The 20690-nt window shown below is 42.0% G+C and overlaps 1 protein-coding gene across 3 annotated transcripts in view; it reads right to left on the bottom strand.

Annotated features, from left to right (window-relative positions):
* cc2d1a (coiled-coil and C2 domain containing 1A) overlaps positions 1–20690 on the bottom strand; it is a 135295-nt gene that overhangs the window by 17759 nt on the left and 96846 nt on the right. For 2 of the 3 annotated variants that reach the window (XM_063035825.1, XM_063035828.1), the window contains one exon: positions 1038–1104. In XM_063035825.1, coding sequence (XP_062891895.1) covers positions 1038–1104 — 67 coding nt within the window. The other variant, XM_063035827.1, reaches the window with a different exon arrangement.

Below are 20690 nucleotides of genomic sequence, written 5' to 3'. Positions count from 1 at the left end.
TTCTTGCCCCACCAATTAGTTCTAATCCTTTCCTAAAGGAACTGCTCTGTGCATTGGAGTATTGATAAACAGAAGACAATGTTGTATCAGACAACATATTTTCAAGCCCAACACAAGCTCTTCTTTCTTTCGGCCAAGAATTGGTCCAGTTTTAAAGTTCAGAATCCAGAATTGTGTTTTTTTTTGCTGTACACTCCCATCTGATAGTTCTTCTAATGATCTACATACATCTTCCTAAAGCCTCTAACTTTCAATGCAATGTGTATAATTTGCAAAGTGCACTGCAGATACTCATCTGGGCTACTCTGAATACATCTCTCAAATCAATGACACCTAACATCAGAAAGGACAAGAGGAGCAGGCACCTGGGAATTCCACCATTTGCAGATTCCTCTCCAAAGTGGAAACACCAAAGCCCAAGAACAGAAAAGGCTACAGAAAGTGTTGGATGCAGCCCAGTCCTTCACAAGTGAAGCCCTCCCCACCATTGAGCAGATCTACAAGGAGCACTACCACAAGACACAGAATCCATCATCCAGACCAGGCCTTCTTCTCACTACTGCTAATAGACAGGACATCACAAGAGCCTTAGGTCCCAAACCACCAGGTTCATGAACAGTTATTACCCTACAGCCATCAGACTCCAGAACCATCGTAGATAATTTCCCTCATCTCAATTCTGAACTGATTCCACAACCTATGGTATTCAGTATTTGTTTACCTCTTTTTTCTATTTGCACAGTTCGTCACCTTTTGCACATTGGTTGTCAGTTTTTGTGTGCAGTTACGCATTGACTCCATTGTACTTAATAACTTTCCTAAAATTGCCTGTATGAAAATGAATCTTAAGGCAGTATACATATATGTACATTGATAATAAATTTACTTTGAAATCACACACTATCCTGCATATCAACATTTTTTATCGTCTCTGGCTCTAAGCTGCAAATCCCTACCCAAAGGTTCGAGACAACAGCACCATGAATTAGCACCAAATGCAGAATAAATATGCCACACTACTCTCAAACATCACTTACCTTCCTTTCTATGCGCTCTTTGTCAAATTTCAGCAGGTTGAAGCTTTGTAGAGTGTAGGAGGGCTTGCTGGAAGTATAAAACACTTCAATTAGGTTACAAATAAATATTGGTCAATAATTACCTGTTTACATATTATTTCAAGCTTTGATCTGCACAGAGTACAACTGAGAGTCAAGACCTCAAAGACAAAGCAATCGCCAAGAATGTTTTTATTAATAACAGTGAGTTACTAGGGAAACCAGAAGTCAAACAGCAGAGTGAGGAGACTGACAGAGTTACACACAAAATGCTGGAGGTGGCATTTATGGAGAGGAATGAAGAGGCAACATTTTGAGCAGAGATCTTTTATCAGGACTCACTTCAATCAGAGGACTGATCTGCTGAGTTCCTCCAGCATTTTGTGTGTGTGTGTTACTCTGAATTTCCAACATCTGCAGAATCTCGTGTTTAAAAAAGAGATTTGCTCGGAAAGTATGACACGGAGAGGTGGATTACCTGAAAATGTATCCAAGTGGTTTTGTCAACGTCGTAGATGGACTGGTACAGCATCTTATTCAACGTACAGTCATGCACTTTGCAGAGATTAGGAAGATTACAGAGACTTTATTTTTCCAACAAGCTTGGTTCACTTTATTAAACCTCGGCTAGCCAAGCAGTCCTAGGCCTACAACTAACCGAAGAGCTCTTGCTACTGCTGAGTTTGGAAGTTTAACTATTGAGGAGCTGTATAGGACAGAGAAGGGAGAAGCAATTCCTGTGGGGAAAATACAAAAGCATGCAGAATATGAACCAATGACAACAGTGACCCAGCAAGTCAGCCTTTCAGATCAGTCAGAAGGTGAAGTCCTACTCCAGAGACTTGTGCACAGAACCCAGGCTGACATTTCAATGTAGTACGTAGGCAAGGCTGAGCAACACACAATATTGAGGAACTTGGGTCAGGCAGCAGCTATGGAGGGGAATATGCAGTTGACATTTTGGGCTGAGACCCTTCATCAGAACTGAAAAGGAAGGGGCAGAAGTCGGAATAAGAAGATGGGGGAGGTTACAACTGGCAGGGGTAGGTGAGGGGAAAGGTGGGTGCGTTGATGAAGAGAGAGGTGGAAATGGTAAGGAACTGAAGAAAGGAATCTGAGAGGAGAGAAGAATGGACAATTAGAGAAAGGAAGGAGGACGGGAACCAGAGAGAGGTGATGGCAGGTGATGAGAAGAGAAGGGGGTGAAAGAGGTGTCAGAATGAAGAATGGAATAAGAGAGAAGGGGGAGAGGGGGAGAAGAGTAGCGAAGGAAAGGCTGCACTGCTGGGGTGACATTGCAGACAAGCCAGGGGAAAATACCATTAAACTACGCAGAAGAGTTTTCTCTGGTGGCTGGTATTTATTTGTTATTTATTTTTCCCAGAACATAGTCATTGGCAGTGTTTTTGTTTTACTGTTCCTCTTCGCTCCTTGCCATTTCTTTAGTATTTGTCTGGTTTTTACAAGGTTAAGTTACTAGCTCGATGTTCAACCCAGCACAGATGGAAAACATGCAAAGGAGCCACCGGATTCGAACCCGGGACCACTCGCCTTGAAGTCCGGTGCAGATGCCACTGTACAACCAGCTGTCCATTGTCAGTGGAAGCTGCCCCTTATTATTAACAGGCACACGGTCTTGAAGAGACCATATGCACCCTTCAGCCTATCATGCAAACTAATCGCCCCTCCACTATCTCTGTCTGTTCTTCCATCTGCCTTGGGAAAGGAGCCAACTTAGTCAAGGACCTCTCCCACCCTTGTCATTTGCTCTTCTCCCCTCTCACGTTAGGCAGAATATACAAAAGCCAGGCTCAAGGATAGCTTTTATCTCCCAATCTACTTGTAAGAGCTGCCACAAGAAAGCAGTATCCATCATCATGCATTCTTCTCATCACTACAATCGGCAGGAGGTACAGGAGCCTTAGGTCCTACACCACCAGGTTCGGGAGCAGTTATTATCCTTCAACCATCAGACTCCTAAATCAGCGTAACTTCAATCAGCTCAACACTGAACTGATTCTACATCTAAAGACTCACTTTCAAGGACACAACTCATTCTCTCAGTTTTATATATTTTCTTTTGTTTGCACAATTTGTCTTCTTTTGCACATTTTTGTTAGCCTATGTTTTTGTACAGTTTTCATAATTCTATTATATTTCTTTATTTTTCTGTGACTGCCTGTAAGAAAATAAATTTCAAGGTAGTATATGATACGTACATGCTTTATGTTGTGACCTTTGCACATTGTCTACCCGGACTGTACTATTTCTACAACAGTAACACTGTATTCTACATTGTTTTCTTTTTACCAACTCAATCTACTTGTGTATGGGATGATCTATCTGAATATCATGCAGACAAAAACCCCTCCACTGTATCTCAATACATGCGACAACAATAACCCAATACTATAATATTACACAGTAGGGAGTTCCACTACTCAGATCCAGCAAGGATGAAGGATCAGCAAAATAGTTTCAGTTTGGACGGGAATTTGACTAGCATGGAGGTCCAGCAGTTCATGTAGTTCTTTGTCTCCATTGCATCGGTTCCCAGGATGAGGCTTTTCTTTCTAGGACATCAGAGATATTCTCTTTCTTCAAAGAACGGCGTCTCCCTTCCTCCATCATTGATGCTGCCCTCACCCGCATCCCCTCCATTTCCCGGACACACGTGCACACACCATCTTTCCACTGTCTGAACAGAGACAGAGCTCCTCTGTCCTCACCTACCACCCCACGAGCATCTGCATCCAATGCATCATCCTCTGCCATTTGCGCCATCTTCAATGGGATCCGACCACCAAATGCATCTTTACTTCTGCACTACTTTCCGCAGGGATCAATCGCTCCGTGATTCCCTTCTCCATTCATCCCTCCCCACAAATCTACCTCCTGGGACATATACCTGCAAGCGAGAGAAATACTACACCTACCCATTCACCTCCATTCAGGGCCCTAAAAAATCCTTCTAGGTGAGGCAACACCTCACATGTGAATCTGTTGGAGTCATCTATTGTACCCAGTGCTCTCAATGTGACCTTCCCTACATTAGTGTGACGTGACGTAAATTGGGGACCGCTTTGTCAAGCACCTCCACTCCATTCGGCAAAAGCAGAATTTTCCAGTGGCCAACCATTTTAATTCTCATCCCTATTCCTGTTCTAACATGTCAGTCCGTGGCTCTTCTGCCACGATGAGGTCACTTTCAAGGTGGAGGAGTCAACACCTCATATTCTGTCAATGTAGGCTCCAAGCCGATTTCAATTTCTCCTTCCGGTAATTTTTTTCTTTTCCCTTCCCCTTCCCACTTCTTCAATTCCCCACTCTGGCCTCTCCCTAGTGACCCTCCTCCTTCCTTTTCTCCCACAATTCAGTCTCCTCTCCTATCAGATCCCTTCATCCCCAGCCCTTTACCTTTCCCACCCACCTGGTTTCACTCATCAGCTTCCAGCTTGTCCTCCTTCCCCTCTCCCCATCTTTTTTTATTCTCATGACCTTCCTTTCCAGCCCTCAGCAGGGTCTCAGCCCGAAACAATGATTGTTTATTCATTTCCATAGATGCTGCTTGACCTGCTGAGTTCCTCCAGTATTTTGTTTGTGTTGCTCTGGCTTTGCAGCATCTGCAGAATCTTGAGCTTGTGTGGTTGTTTTACAGGTATAGGCACCTGGATTCTATCCCAAAGTCTGGTGCTGCCTTTGTGGCGTTTCATTTTCCATATAAACTGGGGGTTCCGCTTGCTTCCCACACCCGCCGAGACTGCTAGGCCTACTGGCTATTGTAAGTTACTCCCCCCCCATGTAGGTAAGTGGCAGAAGAATTAAGGAAGGCAATGGGCATGAGGTGCAGCAGTCAGGGGGAAATTTGAATGATATAATTACTCTTGGACCTGATGCGCCAAATTGGCTTCCTGCGTTACGACAGGTATCTACAGTGGGGAGGTTTGTTCCATTGGTGAAAGGGATCGTGGTGTCCAGAGATGTAGCTGGAGAAGTCCAGGTGAGTGATTACGGAGCACAGTGCCCACTATTGCTGATTTCAAGAGTGTTGAACATCCTTTGCATACTCTGCATGCGACTACACAGACTCCCATTTCCCAAGCTTGTGGAAACTTTTCTTGTAGATTTCTTGACTTCCTGAATCTAAATGTTTAAACACTTCGCCCCCCAAAACAACATGGAAACCTCTGTAACAAGTTTTAAGTTTATTGTCATTCAACCATGCACAAGGGGAAAGCACAAGGGTACAATTGCAAAATGATTTTGAAAAACATGGGACAGATTGAAGAGAGGCTGGACATAGACTCACAGATTTAAAAGACCTGGATAAGGTGGACGTGGAGAGGAGGTTTCCAATAGTGGAAGAGTTTACAGGCAGAGGACACAACCTCAGTTTAGAAGGACATCCCTTCAGAAAAGAGATGAGGAGGAATTTATTTAGCCAGAGGGTGATGAATCTGTGGAATTCATTGCCATGGATGACTGTGGAGGCCAAGCATTAGATACATTTAAAGCAGAGTTTGACAGTTTGATTAGTAAGGGTGTCACAGATTACAGGGAGAAGGCAGGTGAGTGGGGTTGAGAGGGATAATGAATTAGCCACGATGGAATGGCAAAGCAGACTCGAGGACCTAATGACATAATTCTGCTCCTAAGTCTTATGGTCTAAGTTTTGAAATCCTCTTGGTAAAAAAGAACTCATATATATAAAAGACGGTGTCTCAAGAACATGACTTGCCAGCTACCCTCGGCACATCCTTAGGTTGTGTTGGCTACTAAAGCAAATAACCTCTGAATCTGAACTCAAAGTCCAAGGAATGATCAATCTCTGCCTTGATACATTCTACACCTGAGCCAGAGAGATGCATCTCTGGTAGCCAATCTCTGTGGTCAAAAATACTTTGCATGGGAACTATGCAGGCTGCCAACTTGATTGCCACCTTGTGATGTTCAATGCCAGATGCACGCTTAGGTACCTGGCAGGCATGGTATGAGTTTCAGCTCAAATGCCTTTGGTGCTTGGACGCAAAACTGGTTATAGGACAAACTCTGGGCCAGGGAGCTTTGAGATCCAGCTGAATAATTCAAATCCCAGCTTCCATTCCAACACTACCATTGCAATAGTGCCAGAGAGCTCTACAATAGGCCCTTTGGCACATTCAGTCCATGCCTCCTGCATTTCTTTTGATTATGGTAACCCATCATTTCTCCCATTTCACTTATCTGCATCTAGGGGATATGTAGTGCCAGCAACTCATGTATAAAAGCATGCAGACATAGTCTAGAGGTTCAGATATTGTTCAGACGAAGTATCAGAATGGGGATGACATGCGATCCAAGTGATTTTGACTGTGGAATGATTGCTGGTGCCAAATGGGTGGTTTGAGCATCTCAGAAACTGCTGATTTTCTGGGATTTTCAAGCTTAACAGTCTCAAGAGCAGGGGTTCCAAACCTAGGGTCCATGGATTCCTTAGTTAAAGGTATTGGGTTCATAGCATAAAAAAGGTTCGAAACCCCGGTTCTCAAGTTTACAAAGAATGGTGAGCAGCAGTTCACCTTGTTAATGAGAGGTCAGACAAGAATGGCCAAACTGGTTCAAGGTGACAGGAAGGCAACAGCAACTCAAGTAACCTTATGTTACAACAGTGGTGTGCAGAAGAGCATCTCTTAATGTAGAAGATGTTGAACCTTGAAGTGGATGGGCTGCAGCATCAGAGGACCATGAACATGAACATACACTCCGTAGACAATTTATTAAGTAGAAGATGCATCTAATAAAGTGGCCACTGGTGTATTTCCTCACGCTATGACCCCACCCCTGCAATCAATGAATGATTGCTCAAGTGTACGAAATATGACACTGAGCAGCTTGATCTATCCTCATTAAGTATTGCAGTTTCTTCCTTCCAATATATTTTAGAGAAGGTGACTACAATATTTTTTACACCATGGTAGTGACATGAGGAAGAAATTGTGGGGAACAAAAGTGGAGAACTATGTTAGGTTGGCATGTGAAAACACTCAAACACACAAAATGCTGGAGGAACTCAGCAGGTCAGGCAGCATCTGTGGAGGGGAATAAACATTCCACGTTTCGGGCTGAGACCCTTCAGCAGGATTGGAAAGGAAGGGGGATGTATCCAGAATAAAGGCGAGATGAAGAAGCTGACCTGCCATTTAAAAGGGTTTGATATAATGTGAATTTCACATTCTCTCCTACTGCTGGTAACCTTTCTCCACACTCCTTCACCCTCACCAAACACCTCCAAAGACTTGTGGATATCAGGAGGAAAAAAGATTGGCTTTAAGTAGTGGGCAAGCTCTTATTTTTGAGATAGTGATCACTAGTTACAGATTTTCCCACACAGAAAACATAATCTCTACATTGACCCCAAAAAAGATTTCCCAGAAACCCATAATTGTGTTTATAGATCAAGCCATCAACCAAGGCTATACATCTATATGAAAAAGAACTTCTATTAAATACAAATGTACAAAGATTGTTCCAATAGTTTTAATTAAGTATCTAGTGTTGATCAACATAGTGCAAAAAGGCAAAAACTATTCCCTCTACTCTGTTATAACCGAAGGATTCACCCTGCACAAAGTGTGACAGTAACAGGCAAGTATTGCAGGTGCCATTTGTTAAATATTAACATTTTTCTTGTGCAGCAATCTATAAACTTATTGCCACATTTATTTGTATAGCAGACATTGGGTGAGGCATCAATTTTGAAACAGTTTCAGGCTTGAAATTCAATGATTACTCCGAGCAGCAGTAAGAAAGAGGTGACAGGTATAGAAAATGCTAACATCAAAAGTGAGCCAGCAGACAAGGTTTCTCAACCTTTTTTATACTATGGACCCCTACCATTAACAGGTGGTCTCTGGACCACAGGTTAGGAACCCCTTAGAACTATGTAGCAGATAGATGTGTAGCAAAAACAATTGTTTCAATTTAATCAGTTCTTAGTTTATTTATTTTATTTAGAGATACAACGGGCTGTTCCAGCCCAATGAGCTCATGCTACTCAAATGACCAATTAACTTACCAACACATGCATCTTTGGGTTGTGGGAGGAAACCAGAGCATTCAGAGGAAACCCACATGGTCACGGGAAGAATGTTCAAACTCCTTAAGTCAGCGTTGGGAATTGAACCCTAGGTCATTGGCACTGTAAAGCGTTATGCTAACCGGTACACTACCATGCTGCCCCGCTACTCTACCAAGTCTATTTTCTAATAGTTTCCAATTACGTTCCTGATTCAGAACTAGAATGGCTGCTAAGTGCCAGGTAGCACGACAATATTACAGTTCAGGGCAGCAGAGCTTAGGGTTCAATTCTGACTTCATCTACAAGTTTGTATGCCCTCCTGTGAACACATGGGTTTCCTCTGGGTGTTCCAGTTTCCCTTCACAGTCCAAAAAAGTACCAATTAGAAAGTTAATTGGCCATGGTAAAATGGCCTGCGATTAGGCCAAGGTTAAATCGGTGGGTTACTGGCAGTGCGGCTCAAAGGACCAGGACAGCTTATTCCACGCCGTATCTCTTAAAAAAAAATACAACAAAATAAAAAGTACCACATGATTTAGCAAGGGCATTCAGAAGCAGCCTCAGGATACATAGTGTTTTCTGAAATGTAGTCAATGGCATTTTTTTATTGGGAAACCTGTGTAATCTTAGAATAACCAACTGCACTCAGATTAACTTTAAAGTAGAGGTACAGCCTCTATGTACTGTGCCTGACATTCTGGCCAGGAGGATATGATAGCATTGACCATACATTCAGAATAGTCCAACAGGAAGTAGTTAGACATATTGTTTTGGTGCTGGGTGGACTGGAAAGCACACCAAAACAACCATCAACTTGGAATCACAACCTCCCCTGTTTCAATTGAAAAATTAACTGCATCTTTAACATCAAATGCAATTTGCATGAAAAGAACAGTCACAAGAGATTACAGATGATGAAGTCTAGAGCAACAAACAATTTGCTGGAGGAACAAGAGGAAAGAAGTTGTCAGTGTTTCTAGTTGCACTGTCCTGATGTGGGGTTTCGAACCATAAATTCCTTTCACAAACAATACTCAACCTGCTGGGCTTTTCCAGCAGACTTTTTAAGATAAACAGAAGTTCCTTGAAAAAAATAACAAGAGATTCTGCAGATGCTGGAAATCCAGTGCAACATGAACAAAATGCCACAGGAATTCAGCAGGTCAGGCAACATCTACAGACAGAAATAAAAGAATGTTTCATGCTGAGACCATTCCAGACATCAGGAGAGATTTATTCCTCTCCATAGATGTTGCTTGGCCTGCTGAGTTTCTCCAGCATTTTGTGTGTGTTGAATAAAATAATCTAACTCTACTAATATATGGTCCCAAATCTTTTGCTTCAGGTCTTCAAACAGTGCAGGTTTATTAACCAACCCCAGAGACTCTAGCACAAAAATCCAAACCAACGGATCAGATTTCAGATGAGACATTAACTCAATGTTAACCACTAGCTCAGGTAGATGTAAAAGACTCAACTGCATTAGTTGATGGAATTCTCTCTGGTTTACAGGCCATCATTCAGCTTCCAGCACCAATATAGCATGCCCATGATTTACTAATCCTAACCTGTCTATTTTTGGAATATGGGATGAAGCCAGAACACCCAGAGGAAACCCAGGCAGTCATGGGGAGAAGGTACAACTGATTAGATAGCGGAGGGAATTGAATCCAGATCTTCTGATCACTGGTGCTGGAAAGCGTTATGCTCAGTGCTATGCTACCATATTGCACATATTCCTCTCCATGGCCAAAAAAAGGCCCTGAAATCCAAAAACTCACTTAGCACATCCTTCTACATCAGCTTCAAGGCAGTAGCTTTGTTTGTGGTACTTAATGTTAGTGAACATTTAGGTTTACATTCAGAAAAAACAAAACTAGTGAATGGCCTGTTAATCTCTTTCAACGGTACTGAATAAGTGGCAGGTTGTTCAGATACTAGGAGAACCATTTTGCCCTCCTCTGCATAAAGCCTGAATGTCATGGACTGGGAGCATAATATTGCTTTACTACCTTTTAACAGTGCAAAAATAGTAGTGTGATTTCATGACGATTACAATTTTCAATGTTAGGGCCCACATGCTGGGTATGGCCATGCAACACCATCCAAGGCATCGCTGACTCAAGAAGGCAACATCCAATGAAGATCCCCACCATACGAGCCATGCCCTCTTTGCACAGGTACCATCAGGTAGGAGGCACAGAAACTTGAAGTCACAGGTTTGTCTGCTTATTTAGAGATACAGCACAGTAACAGGCACTCATGGCCCAACGAGCCCATGGAGCCCTATTACACCCATGTGACTAATTAACCTACTAATCTGTAGGTCTTTGGAAAGTGGAAGAAAACTGGACCAACCAAAGGAAATCCATGTGATAATTGGGAGAACGTACAAATTTACAGACAGCGGTGGGAATTGACTCGATCTTCTGATCACTGACACTGAAATGAACCCAAGTGGGTCCTCAGAAAAACACTTTTTCAGACCAGTGAACCAGAAAGTCATGTTGGAGAAATACTTAGCATACTGCACAATAATTGATTTAATCTGTGGGGAATGTTATTTCAAGGAGGTTCTAAGGAGTGTTAGTCTTGCCAAATCGTTAGAGGTCAAACTTCCAGACAGTCATTCAAAGATGTTCATCATACTCTTAATTATACAGCTCACTTAATCACATAATACAACAAAGTCAACAACTAGGCTTTCAAACTGAAATGGCGATCTATTGTGTTGCATCAACAAGCATTATTCCTAGATTCAATAAAACTTTGAACAATAACTGATACCAAATACTTTACAGCCTCCATTCACAAAGGTCACAAACAGCACTGTAATTACCCAGGAATTAAGTTATGCCAATTCAAGTTAATGGTGGTTTGCAAACAAGCTTCTCAGGCCCGCAACTAAAATCATTGCTACACATTGCAAAAACTACACTTGTGTTTGATCAAAAAATGGGCAGAACAAGATTTAAAGATCCCAGAATATAGACATAGGATAAATCAAGTTTGCCCTTTGGCTCGAAATCAGGAGATTTGAGCAAATGTTACTGTGGAATGTCTGGAATCCTACATTTCGCTGTTGGTGGTTTGACTTAAGGGACCTTGTTGATCGTCAGCTCAAGTAAAATCCATTTTTGGGTAAGAGGACATAAATAAAATCTGAGGAAATGACACAGAACTTTTTCTTCTTTTCACAGATCAGCCATGGTAGTTCAAACTTCCTCTTGCACCAATCACTGATAACAGTAAACAATCTACCTCAGATTTATCATCAATAATTCATTGGAAATGTTCCCAACCTCCCAGGCAGGGCAGGTAGCACATACACCACAAACATTACAGGCAATATGCCCATTCCCACAGAAGCAACCGCGCAGGCCTGATGTTGATTGGTATCATCACTGATATAACATGGAGTTCACCATGGACTGGAAATTCAACCAGACCAACCACAAAGAGCAGGTAGGCGGTGGGTATGTTTCCTGCAGCAAGAAACTCATCTCTTGAACTCTAAAGCCATCTGCACAGCTGTGGTCAGCAGTGTGATTGCAGCTTCAGCATCTAGGCTTACTTAATTGGCAACAATCCAAGCTCCAGCTTATTGTCATTCTATTTTTTTTGGGGGGGGGGGAAGAGAAGAAAGGCCTCACTTGGACTGAATCTCCTCAGGAAGTGGAGATGCTGTTGTGCTTTCTTTACCAAAAAGGTGATGTTGAGGTAACAGGTGAGATCGTTTGTTATTGTGCACACCCAAAAACTCAGTGCTCCTAACTCTCACCACAGAGGAACTGACACAAAGAGAAAATTTGCAGATGCTGGAATCCAAGCAACACACATGTGCTGGAGGAACTCAGCAGACCAGATAGTATCTTCGGAAGAGAGTACAGTCAACGTTTCGGACAGAGACCCTTCATCAGGATTGGAGAGAAAAAGATACAGGACTGGAGAGGGAGAAATCTGATAGCAGAGGACAGAAGGCCATGGAAGAAAGAAAAGGTGGAGGAACAGCAGAGGGAGGTGATAAGCATGTAAGGAGATAAGGTGAGATGGAAACGGGAATAATCAAGGGGAGAGTGGCAACTACCAGAAGTTCAAGAAATCAATATTCATGTCATTAGATTGGAGGCTACCTGGAAGGAATACAAGGTATTGAGCCTCCAACCTGAGTGTGGCCCCACCACAACAGTGGAAGGGGTCATGGATGGACATGGGTTTCACCTAACATCTTGTGATTCTTCTCCCCACCCCCCCACTTTCTTACTCTGACCCTTCATCCTTTTTCCCAGTCCTGATGAAGTTTTTCGGCCCAAAACGTCAACTGTACTCTTTTCCATAAATGCTGCCTGGCCTGCTGAGTTCCTCCAGCACTTTTTGCGTGTGTTACAGAGGACCTACCTATGTGCAGTGAGGAGTGGTCTGCCTTCACCTTCCTTAAGTCCACAATCATCTCTTTGGTCTTGACAACGTTGAGACTCTCACACCATTCTACCAGCCCCTCGGTATGCCATCTCATCATCATTGCTGCTGAGGTCAACCATTTGTGTCATCAGTGAACGATGATTCAGCTTGAACTGGATCTAGTAACGCAACAGTGTCAGCAGCAGGCTGGGCATGCAGCCCTGGGGAGTGACAAAGCCCAGCATGATACCAGCTAGAGATGCTTCTGCCAACACGGACTGGCTGTGGCCTTTCTGCCTGGGATCCAGTTACACTGTTGAGACCCAACGAAAGCCCACCATCCTTTGGGGTATGATCGCTAAAGTCAATATACAGCATCATGGCATATGAGACACCGATTTCCAGGTGGGACAGGCAGAGTGGAGTGCAGAGACCAGAGCATCATCAGTGGACCAATTTGAGCAATAAGTGAACTGGAAAGGATCTAATGTAGCAGAAAGATGTGATTTAATGCAATCCGTAATCCGGTGGGGGCAGGAAAGTGGCATTCCTCACTGGCACATTGCTCCGTGCGCCCCTAAACATTCATTCCTTTCACTATCAATGCGGAGTCTCTCAAAAGTATATCATCTACAAAATACACTACAGCTACTCACCCAAGATACTCCAACTGCATTTCCCAAATCCATAGGAACACCACACCTATAGGCTCCCCTCCAAATCACACACCGTACAAATTGGGATATTCTTCCTTCATCATCACTGGGTCTAAATGTTGGAACCCCCTCCCAACAGCATCACAAGAGAAGCTTCATTAGCACTTCAAGGCAGAGGTTTGCCATCACCTTCTCAAGGATGTGCAATAAATGTTAGTCTCACCAGCAATACTTGATTCAGGAAAGGCAAATAAAATGTTAAACAAAAACTTTCCTAATTTCATCCTGAAAAGCCTCAATCTAATTTTTAGAGTTTATCTACTAGAAGCTATCTATTTCAATGTAAATACAAGAGATTCTGCAGATGCTGGAAATCCAGAGTTATACACACAACATGCTGGAGGAACTCAGCAAGTCACGCAGCATCTATGGAGGTGAGTCCTGATGAAGGGTCTCCGCCCAAACAACTTTTATTCCACTCCATAGATGCTGCCCGACCTCCAGAGTTCCTCCAGCATTGATCTGTTACCATCCACTTCAAAAAGTTTCTCTCAATAATACCTAATATTTGAACAGATGACCCATTTTAAGTTTCCAAGACCACAAAAGACCTAGATAGAGTGGATGTGAAGAGGATGCTTCCTATAGCCTAGAACCAGAGGGCACAGCCTCAGAATAGAAGAACATCCACTTACAACAGAAATAAAGACGAATTTCTTTAGCCAGACGGTAGTGAATCTGTGGAATTCATTGCCATAGACGGCTGCGGAGGACAAGTAACTGAGTTATTTAAAGAATTTGATAGGTTCTTGATTAGCCAGGGTGTCAAAAGTTATGGGAAAAAGACAGGAGAATGAGGTTGAGGGGGTTAATAAATCACTGCTAAATCTAAGCTGTACTTGTTCCCTCTGAAATTGTGCATCTTAACGAAGGTGTGTGTTTAATACACTGCAGATGTCAATCCAGGACCTTTTATAAAAACAATTCTAACACCTTTGTATAGCTTGCTTGATAAGTATCTATATTCTATTAAAATTTTCCATCATTTTTGTATCTATGACATATTAATGATGTGTGTATAATCTCCATCAACACCCCCTTACCAGCCAGCCCTCTTCTCAAGTCTGTTTTGGATGTATACTTTCTCGCTTTTGTGTGTTTTTTTTAAAAATACAATGTATTCTGTACCATCCTTTTAAGTCCCAAGACTATGACCTCATGGTGTAAACTATTTACTACAGTTTTTGTGTATTCGCTTAATATGTTTGTAACTTGGTAGTTTTCACTACACAGCATGTCTTAGTGTCATCAGAAACCCTTGATATATTATAAAGTGGCAACAAATTGTTTAGCCCTGGCAGACACAAAAAACTGAATACTGGAATCTGAAGCAACACACAAAACACTGGAGGAACTCAGTAGGTTAGGCTGCATCTAGTAAGGAAAATAGATAGTCAAAGACTTTGGCTGAGATGGTACAACTGGACTGAAAGATGGAAGGGAGACAGCCAATATAAAATGGAGTGGAAAAAAAAAGGATCTGCCTTCCAACTGGCCATCTTGCCTCCAAGTTTCAACCCATTCCAGCATTCACAGGTTCATGGCTTCATTCCACATGCCTTTATTCTTTTCTTCAAAACATCCCAACCCATTCAAACTATTCTTAAGATACTGCAATTAAAAAAAACCTTATTTATAGACACACAATTCACAACAGTAACCCTCTGCTTCTTCTCCACTATCAAATTCCTGAAAAGTCCTAACACTACTTCAGACTATATTCCCCCCCAACTTGTATTATGTTTATTTTGTTATGCAAATTGTGTATAATTTAGATGGCAGATGGAATAAATAGTACTTTGCATCAGTCTTCACTGTGGAAGACACTAACAATGTGCCAGATGTTGAAGGCTGTGAGGGAAAAGAAGTGAGTGCAGTTACTATTACAAGGGAGAAAGTGCTGAAAAGCCAAAGGGTACATATGAACTACACCCTAGGGTTCTGAGAGGTAGCAGTAGAGATTGTGGAGGCATTAGCAACAATCTCTCAAAAAAAAAATTTACTGGATTCTGGCATGGTGCCAGAGGACTGGAAAATTGTAAATGTCACTCCACTTTCAGACAGGAGAGAGGCACCAGAAAGGAAATTTTAGATCAGTTAGCCTGACCTCAGTCATTAGGAAAATGTTGGACTCAATTTTTAAGAATGAGGTTATGGAGCACTTGGTGACACAGAACAAGATAGGGCAAAGTCAGCATGGTTTCCCTACAGGAAAATTCCTGCCTGACGAACCTGCTTGAATTCTTTGAGGAGATTACACATAGGATAGATAAAGGGGATGCAGTGGATGTTGTATACTTGGACTTTCAGAAGGCTTTTGACAAGGTGCCACACGAGGCTGCTTATCAAGTTACGAGCCCATGGTATTACAGGAAAGCTACTGGCGTAGTTACAGCATTGGCTGATTGGTGGGAGGCAGCAAGTGGGAATTAAAGGATCCTTTTCTGGTTGACTGCCAGTGACTAGTGGTGTTCCGTGGGGGTTGATGTTGGGACCGCTTCTTTTTAGGCTGTACACGAATGATTTAGACAATGGAATAGATGGCTTTGTTGCCAAGTTTGCAGATGATATGAAGATTGGTGAAGGCGCAGGTAGTGTTGAAGAAACAGGTAGGCTGCAGAAGGACTTGGACAAATTAGGAGAATGGGCAAGAAAGTGGCAGACGAAATACAAAGTTGGAAACTGCATGGTCATGCACTATGGTAGTGGAAATAAATGTGCAGTCTATTTTCTAAATGGGGAGAAAATCCAAAAGTCTAAGATGCAAAGGGACCTGGGGAAAACACCCTACAGGTTAACTTGCAGGTTGAGTCGATGGTGAGGAAGGCAAATGCAATGTTAGCATTCATTTTAAGTAGAATACAAAAGCAGGGATGTGATGCTGAGATTTTAAAAGACACTGGAGAGGCCTCACTTTGAATATTATGAACAGTTTTGGGCTCCTCATCTAAGAAAAGATGTGCTAGCATTGGAGAGTTCAGAAGAGGAGGTTCACAAGGATGATTCCGGAAATGAAAGGGTTATCATACAGGGAACATTTGATGGCTTTGGGTCTACACTTGCTGGAATTTTGAAAGATTGGGGGGTAGGGTTAGAGATCTCATTGAAACCTTTTAAATGTTGAAAGGCCTAGACAGAGTAGATGCAGAAATGATGTTTCCCATGGTGGGGCAGTCTAAGACACTCAGCCTCAGGGTTCAGAGGGATATCCATTTAAAACAGATGTGGAAAAATTTCTTTAGCCAGAGGGTGGTGAATTTGTTACCACAGGCAGCTATGGAGGCCAGGTCGCTGGGTGTATTTAAGGGACATGGCATCAAAGGTTACGGGGAGAAGGCTGGGGCGTGGGGTTGTGGAGGGGAAACAAAAAGGATCAGCCATTATTGAATAATGTTTCAGACTTGATGGGTCAAATGGCCCAACTCTGCTCCTTTGTCTTATGGTCTAATTTATGTTACTCCAGACTGTCTTATGTTTGTAATGTACTGTAAAAATCCTGTTTCTTGCCATTATTGTGTTTCTTGCTTGTGTTGTGTTCTGCCTAGCATCTTGGGCATGCTATATTGGCACCGGAATGTGTGGCGAAACCAGTGGGCTACTCCCAACATATCCTTGAGTGAATTGGTTGTTAACGCAAATGTTGCTTTTCAGTATGTTTAGACGTATACACATCCATAAAACACAGGAGCAGGATTAGGCTATTTGGTCCATTGAGTCATGGCTGATTTATTATCCCTCTCAATCCCATTCTCCTGCCTCTAAAAGCAGATGCCTCTGTGTTTTCAGAACTACTGTTCACTGAAGTAGACTATGTTGCACCAGCAGTTGCAGGTCATGGAAGAACAGGAGAGAGACAAATTAATTAATACAAGTTGACTGCAATCCAAATCATTCATTTGAAATACTAAATATTGTACTGAAAAATTTGGCGTTATTTCATTTAAGTCTATTGCTTAAAGTTATATCATTTGAATAGTTAGCACAGAAAGTAATGAAAAATTAATTCCTGCATCCTTTTAACTATCATATTCAATTCTACTATGTGATAAATGAATCTGAATCTTGAATTTACACCCTGTATATGTATGCCTATGACAATAAACTCGTACTTGAAGGCATGATTAATTAGGAAATCATCAAAACCTACTTCCAGTGTGAATGTTGGCATTTCAGAAACAGGAACCCCAAAGACAGCAGGATCAAAGGGAAGGGCCAACTACCTCACTCTAATGGCACTCCTCTCAGTCCAGGGTTGCAGACTAGAAATTTAAGCCCAACAGTATATTCTCGTCCAACCAGCTTTAAATTAGATTTTCCATTTCCCTCCTCAATTCCACAAATTGATCTTCTCCAATAATGCTATACCTTGTCAGTTGTTTCCTGAAAGCCAGCATGCACCATATCCCTCATTACCATCAGCTGATCAAGAACTTGTGTTGGCCAAGCAAGAGCTCTACCAAGTTTTCATAGTGCCCATGTTGAACTAGATATTTAGTGACCTAGAAATTCAGACATAGTGCTGCTTTATTTCCCTAGTAACATGTCACACTGTTACTTTTTTACAGACTGTCTGCAAGATAAGTTTGCCCTCTTCTGAGGAGCGCCCGTCCCAGGAGACTTCCAGAATGGGATTTTTATGGAGATACCACATCTGACACATCTCTCATGGATCACCAGAGCCCAACCTGGATATAGTAGCTCCCTTCTTAGTTCAACACACTTTCTTCCCAAACTGTACAACACCCCCCACCCCTAAACACTTAATCCTGCTCTCAAGCAGATTCCAATTTCTAGCTATCACCCTCCCCCGGACTCCAATCCTCAGTGATATTCACAGATATCGACATTGCATGGAGAAGGTCCCTCTGGCCCTTCCAGCTACGCTGCCCCAAGCAAACCCCAACAAACCCGATTGACCCTAACCAAATCACGGGACAATTTACGGTGACCACCCTACCAACCCCGTATGTCTTTGGAATGTGGGAGGACCTGGAGAAAATGTCCTCCATGGGGAGGACGTACAAGAGGTGGAATTGAACTCTGAACTCCGGAATGTCAAAGATGTATCAGCAACACACGAATTGCTACACTACCGTGGCACCCACTTACACATACAATACATATAAAACTATCTATTAAGCTTTAAAATATTTCAAAAGAACTGCATTTTTGTATGTTCCTATATTTTAACCTGTTGGCTCTTCCCACATGATGAAATAAGTGTCCTGGAAAAGTAATGACTCAGAACTATTGCACAGAAATTATAAACTGATTAAGACACTTGTTCTTAAACGTTCAAGAACTTGTTACAGATTTACACTACAAGCTGCACAAAAGAGTTGATCATTTTGTATTTCTTGCAAACAAACCAGTAGTCATATTCAACTGGATTTCTTGCGACTGGAAGCTTTGCTGCTGCATCACAATGTGGAATTCTATTCTCAAATTAAGAATGAACTATACTACTAGATAGAATCTAGGGGTTTTTGAAGAGGTTGGGGAGGACAGTAGAAAAGAAGAAAGCAAACCCACTGGTGAAAGGCTACAGGGAAAATTATGACTGATTCCTCAGCTTCTACAATCTTTGTGACAAAGGGATTTTTCAGCCTTCCTTTGCCAGTTCTGACGGAGTCCCAACTAGAAGAGGGTCCTTTCTCAAGGTAGAGTTTAGACCGTTCCAGAATTAAGTGGATTAGTTTCAGATTTCCAGTGCCGGTACAGAAGTAAACAGTTTATTTCATTTTGACCTGAGTGAAGTGCCTGTGTCTCTGTTCATTGATTTTGAAGTATTCGTCATTTCCAGGGAGCTGGCTTTCTTGGATTTCTACTTCCTTCACTGGTTCCTCACCACACAATGAAACTTATGAAGTCTAACTTCGAACCAAAAATAGAAACAACAATGGTTCTGTGGATGTCTGCAGAACAGATGTCTCTGGCTTTTATTTCGTTAAATTAAAGAGCAAATTGAGGATCTGAAAAAGGAAATTAAAAATTAAAACATAAATAGGTACTACTCAAAAACCAAAAAGAGCACTTGTAGCATCAGGCAATTGCCAGATCATGACCCAGAGTCTCAGGTCAGGTGGGGTCAGAGTCTTGTAAGTACATGTAGAAGGGCATGGGGACCCCCCCACCCCCCCACCCCCCCAAGAGTAAAGTAGTCATGGAAGCAATAACTTATGAAATTGAATTTAATGCTCCATTTTTTTTCTGGGACTCGAGTCCACAGCTATATTCTATTTACGCAGGGAGAGGAGTATACCATTTAAACACTTAGTCCTGTCCCATCAGATCACTGCGATCTGCACTTTTTGATCTACTTGCCCAAGCTGTAAAATACAATCAGATTAGAACAGTGTAGGAAATTAAGACTGGAGACACTGCACCCCTTGTTTAGAAGGGCAATTATCAGAGCTATATAGATTCATTATAGATGGTACATTTTACACGAGACTGCCCAGAGGCAGCCAAGAACCCGTTATGGAAAATATGGAGTGTTATCAAATATCAAGTGCCCAAAAAAAGATGAAGGACAAAATTAGAGACCAAAATATAGAGCTAAACTTTGATTGGTCAGGACCAAGTCATTGCCCTCTTTCTCCATTTTCAAGCACATATACTGCAGACAGCTCTTTTCTGGTACGCCATTTACAACTTTTCACTTGTTTAAGAATACAGAATAGTACAGCGCAGTAAAGTATAGGCCCTTCAGCAACCGTTGATGTTGTGCTAACCTTTTAACCTAATCCAAGATTATTCTAATCCTTCCATCCGAGATAAACCTCCAGATTTCTTTCATCAATCTGCCCAGGAGTCTCTTAAGTGTCCGAATGCATCTGCCTCTACCACAACCCCAGGCAGTTCCATGTACTTACCACTCACCATGTTAAAAAACCTACCTCCAAAGACATATAGGTTAGAAGGTTATTTGGGTGTAATAGAGCAGCAAAGGCTTGCTTGGCCAGAAGGGCCTGTAACCGTGCTGTATCTCAAAAATAAAATATAATAAATAGATCTTATACACATCTATCAAGTCACCTCTCATTCTCCGAAGGTTGAGTGAGTTAGAGAAAAGTCCTAACTCACTCAACCTTCCCTCATAAGGCATGCTCTCTAGTTCAGACAGCACTTCTGCACCCTCTCCAAATCTTCCAAATCCTTCCTCAATGAGATGACCAGAACTAAACAGAATATCCCAAATTTTACATTATTATTCCTACTTAGTAGTTCTCAGCATTAACCCTCATCTACAACCTATCTGCCCACTCTACTATCCTGACTACATCTTGAAATCTATTACCTTCCTCACTGTTGATTCTCTCTCCAAATTTGGAAACCGTGCTCTGCACAACACAGCTATTTTTATTTATTTTTTTTTTAATATAATTTTTATTGAATTTTCAAAAAGAATACATGAAAAAAAAGAATCTACCCTCCCCCCTCCCCCCCCCATATATAGTC

The sequence above is a fragment of the Mobula hypostoma genome, chromosome 29, assembly GCF_963921235.1.
Source record: "Mobula hypostoma chromosome 29, sMobHyp1.1, whole genome shotgun sequence".
Lineage (NCBI taxonomy): Eukaryota > Metazoa > Chordata > Chondrichthyes > Myliobatiformes > Myliobatidae > Mobula > Mobula hypostoma.
The sequence above is the reverse complement of the archived record's forward strand: the minus strand, read 5'-3'. Positions and strand labels throughout refer to the sequence as shown.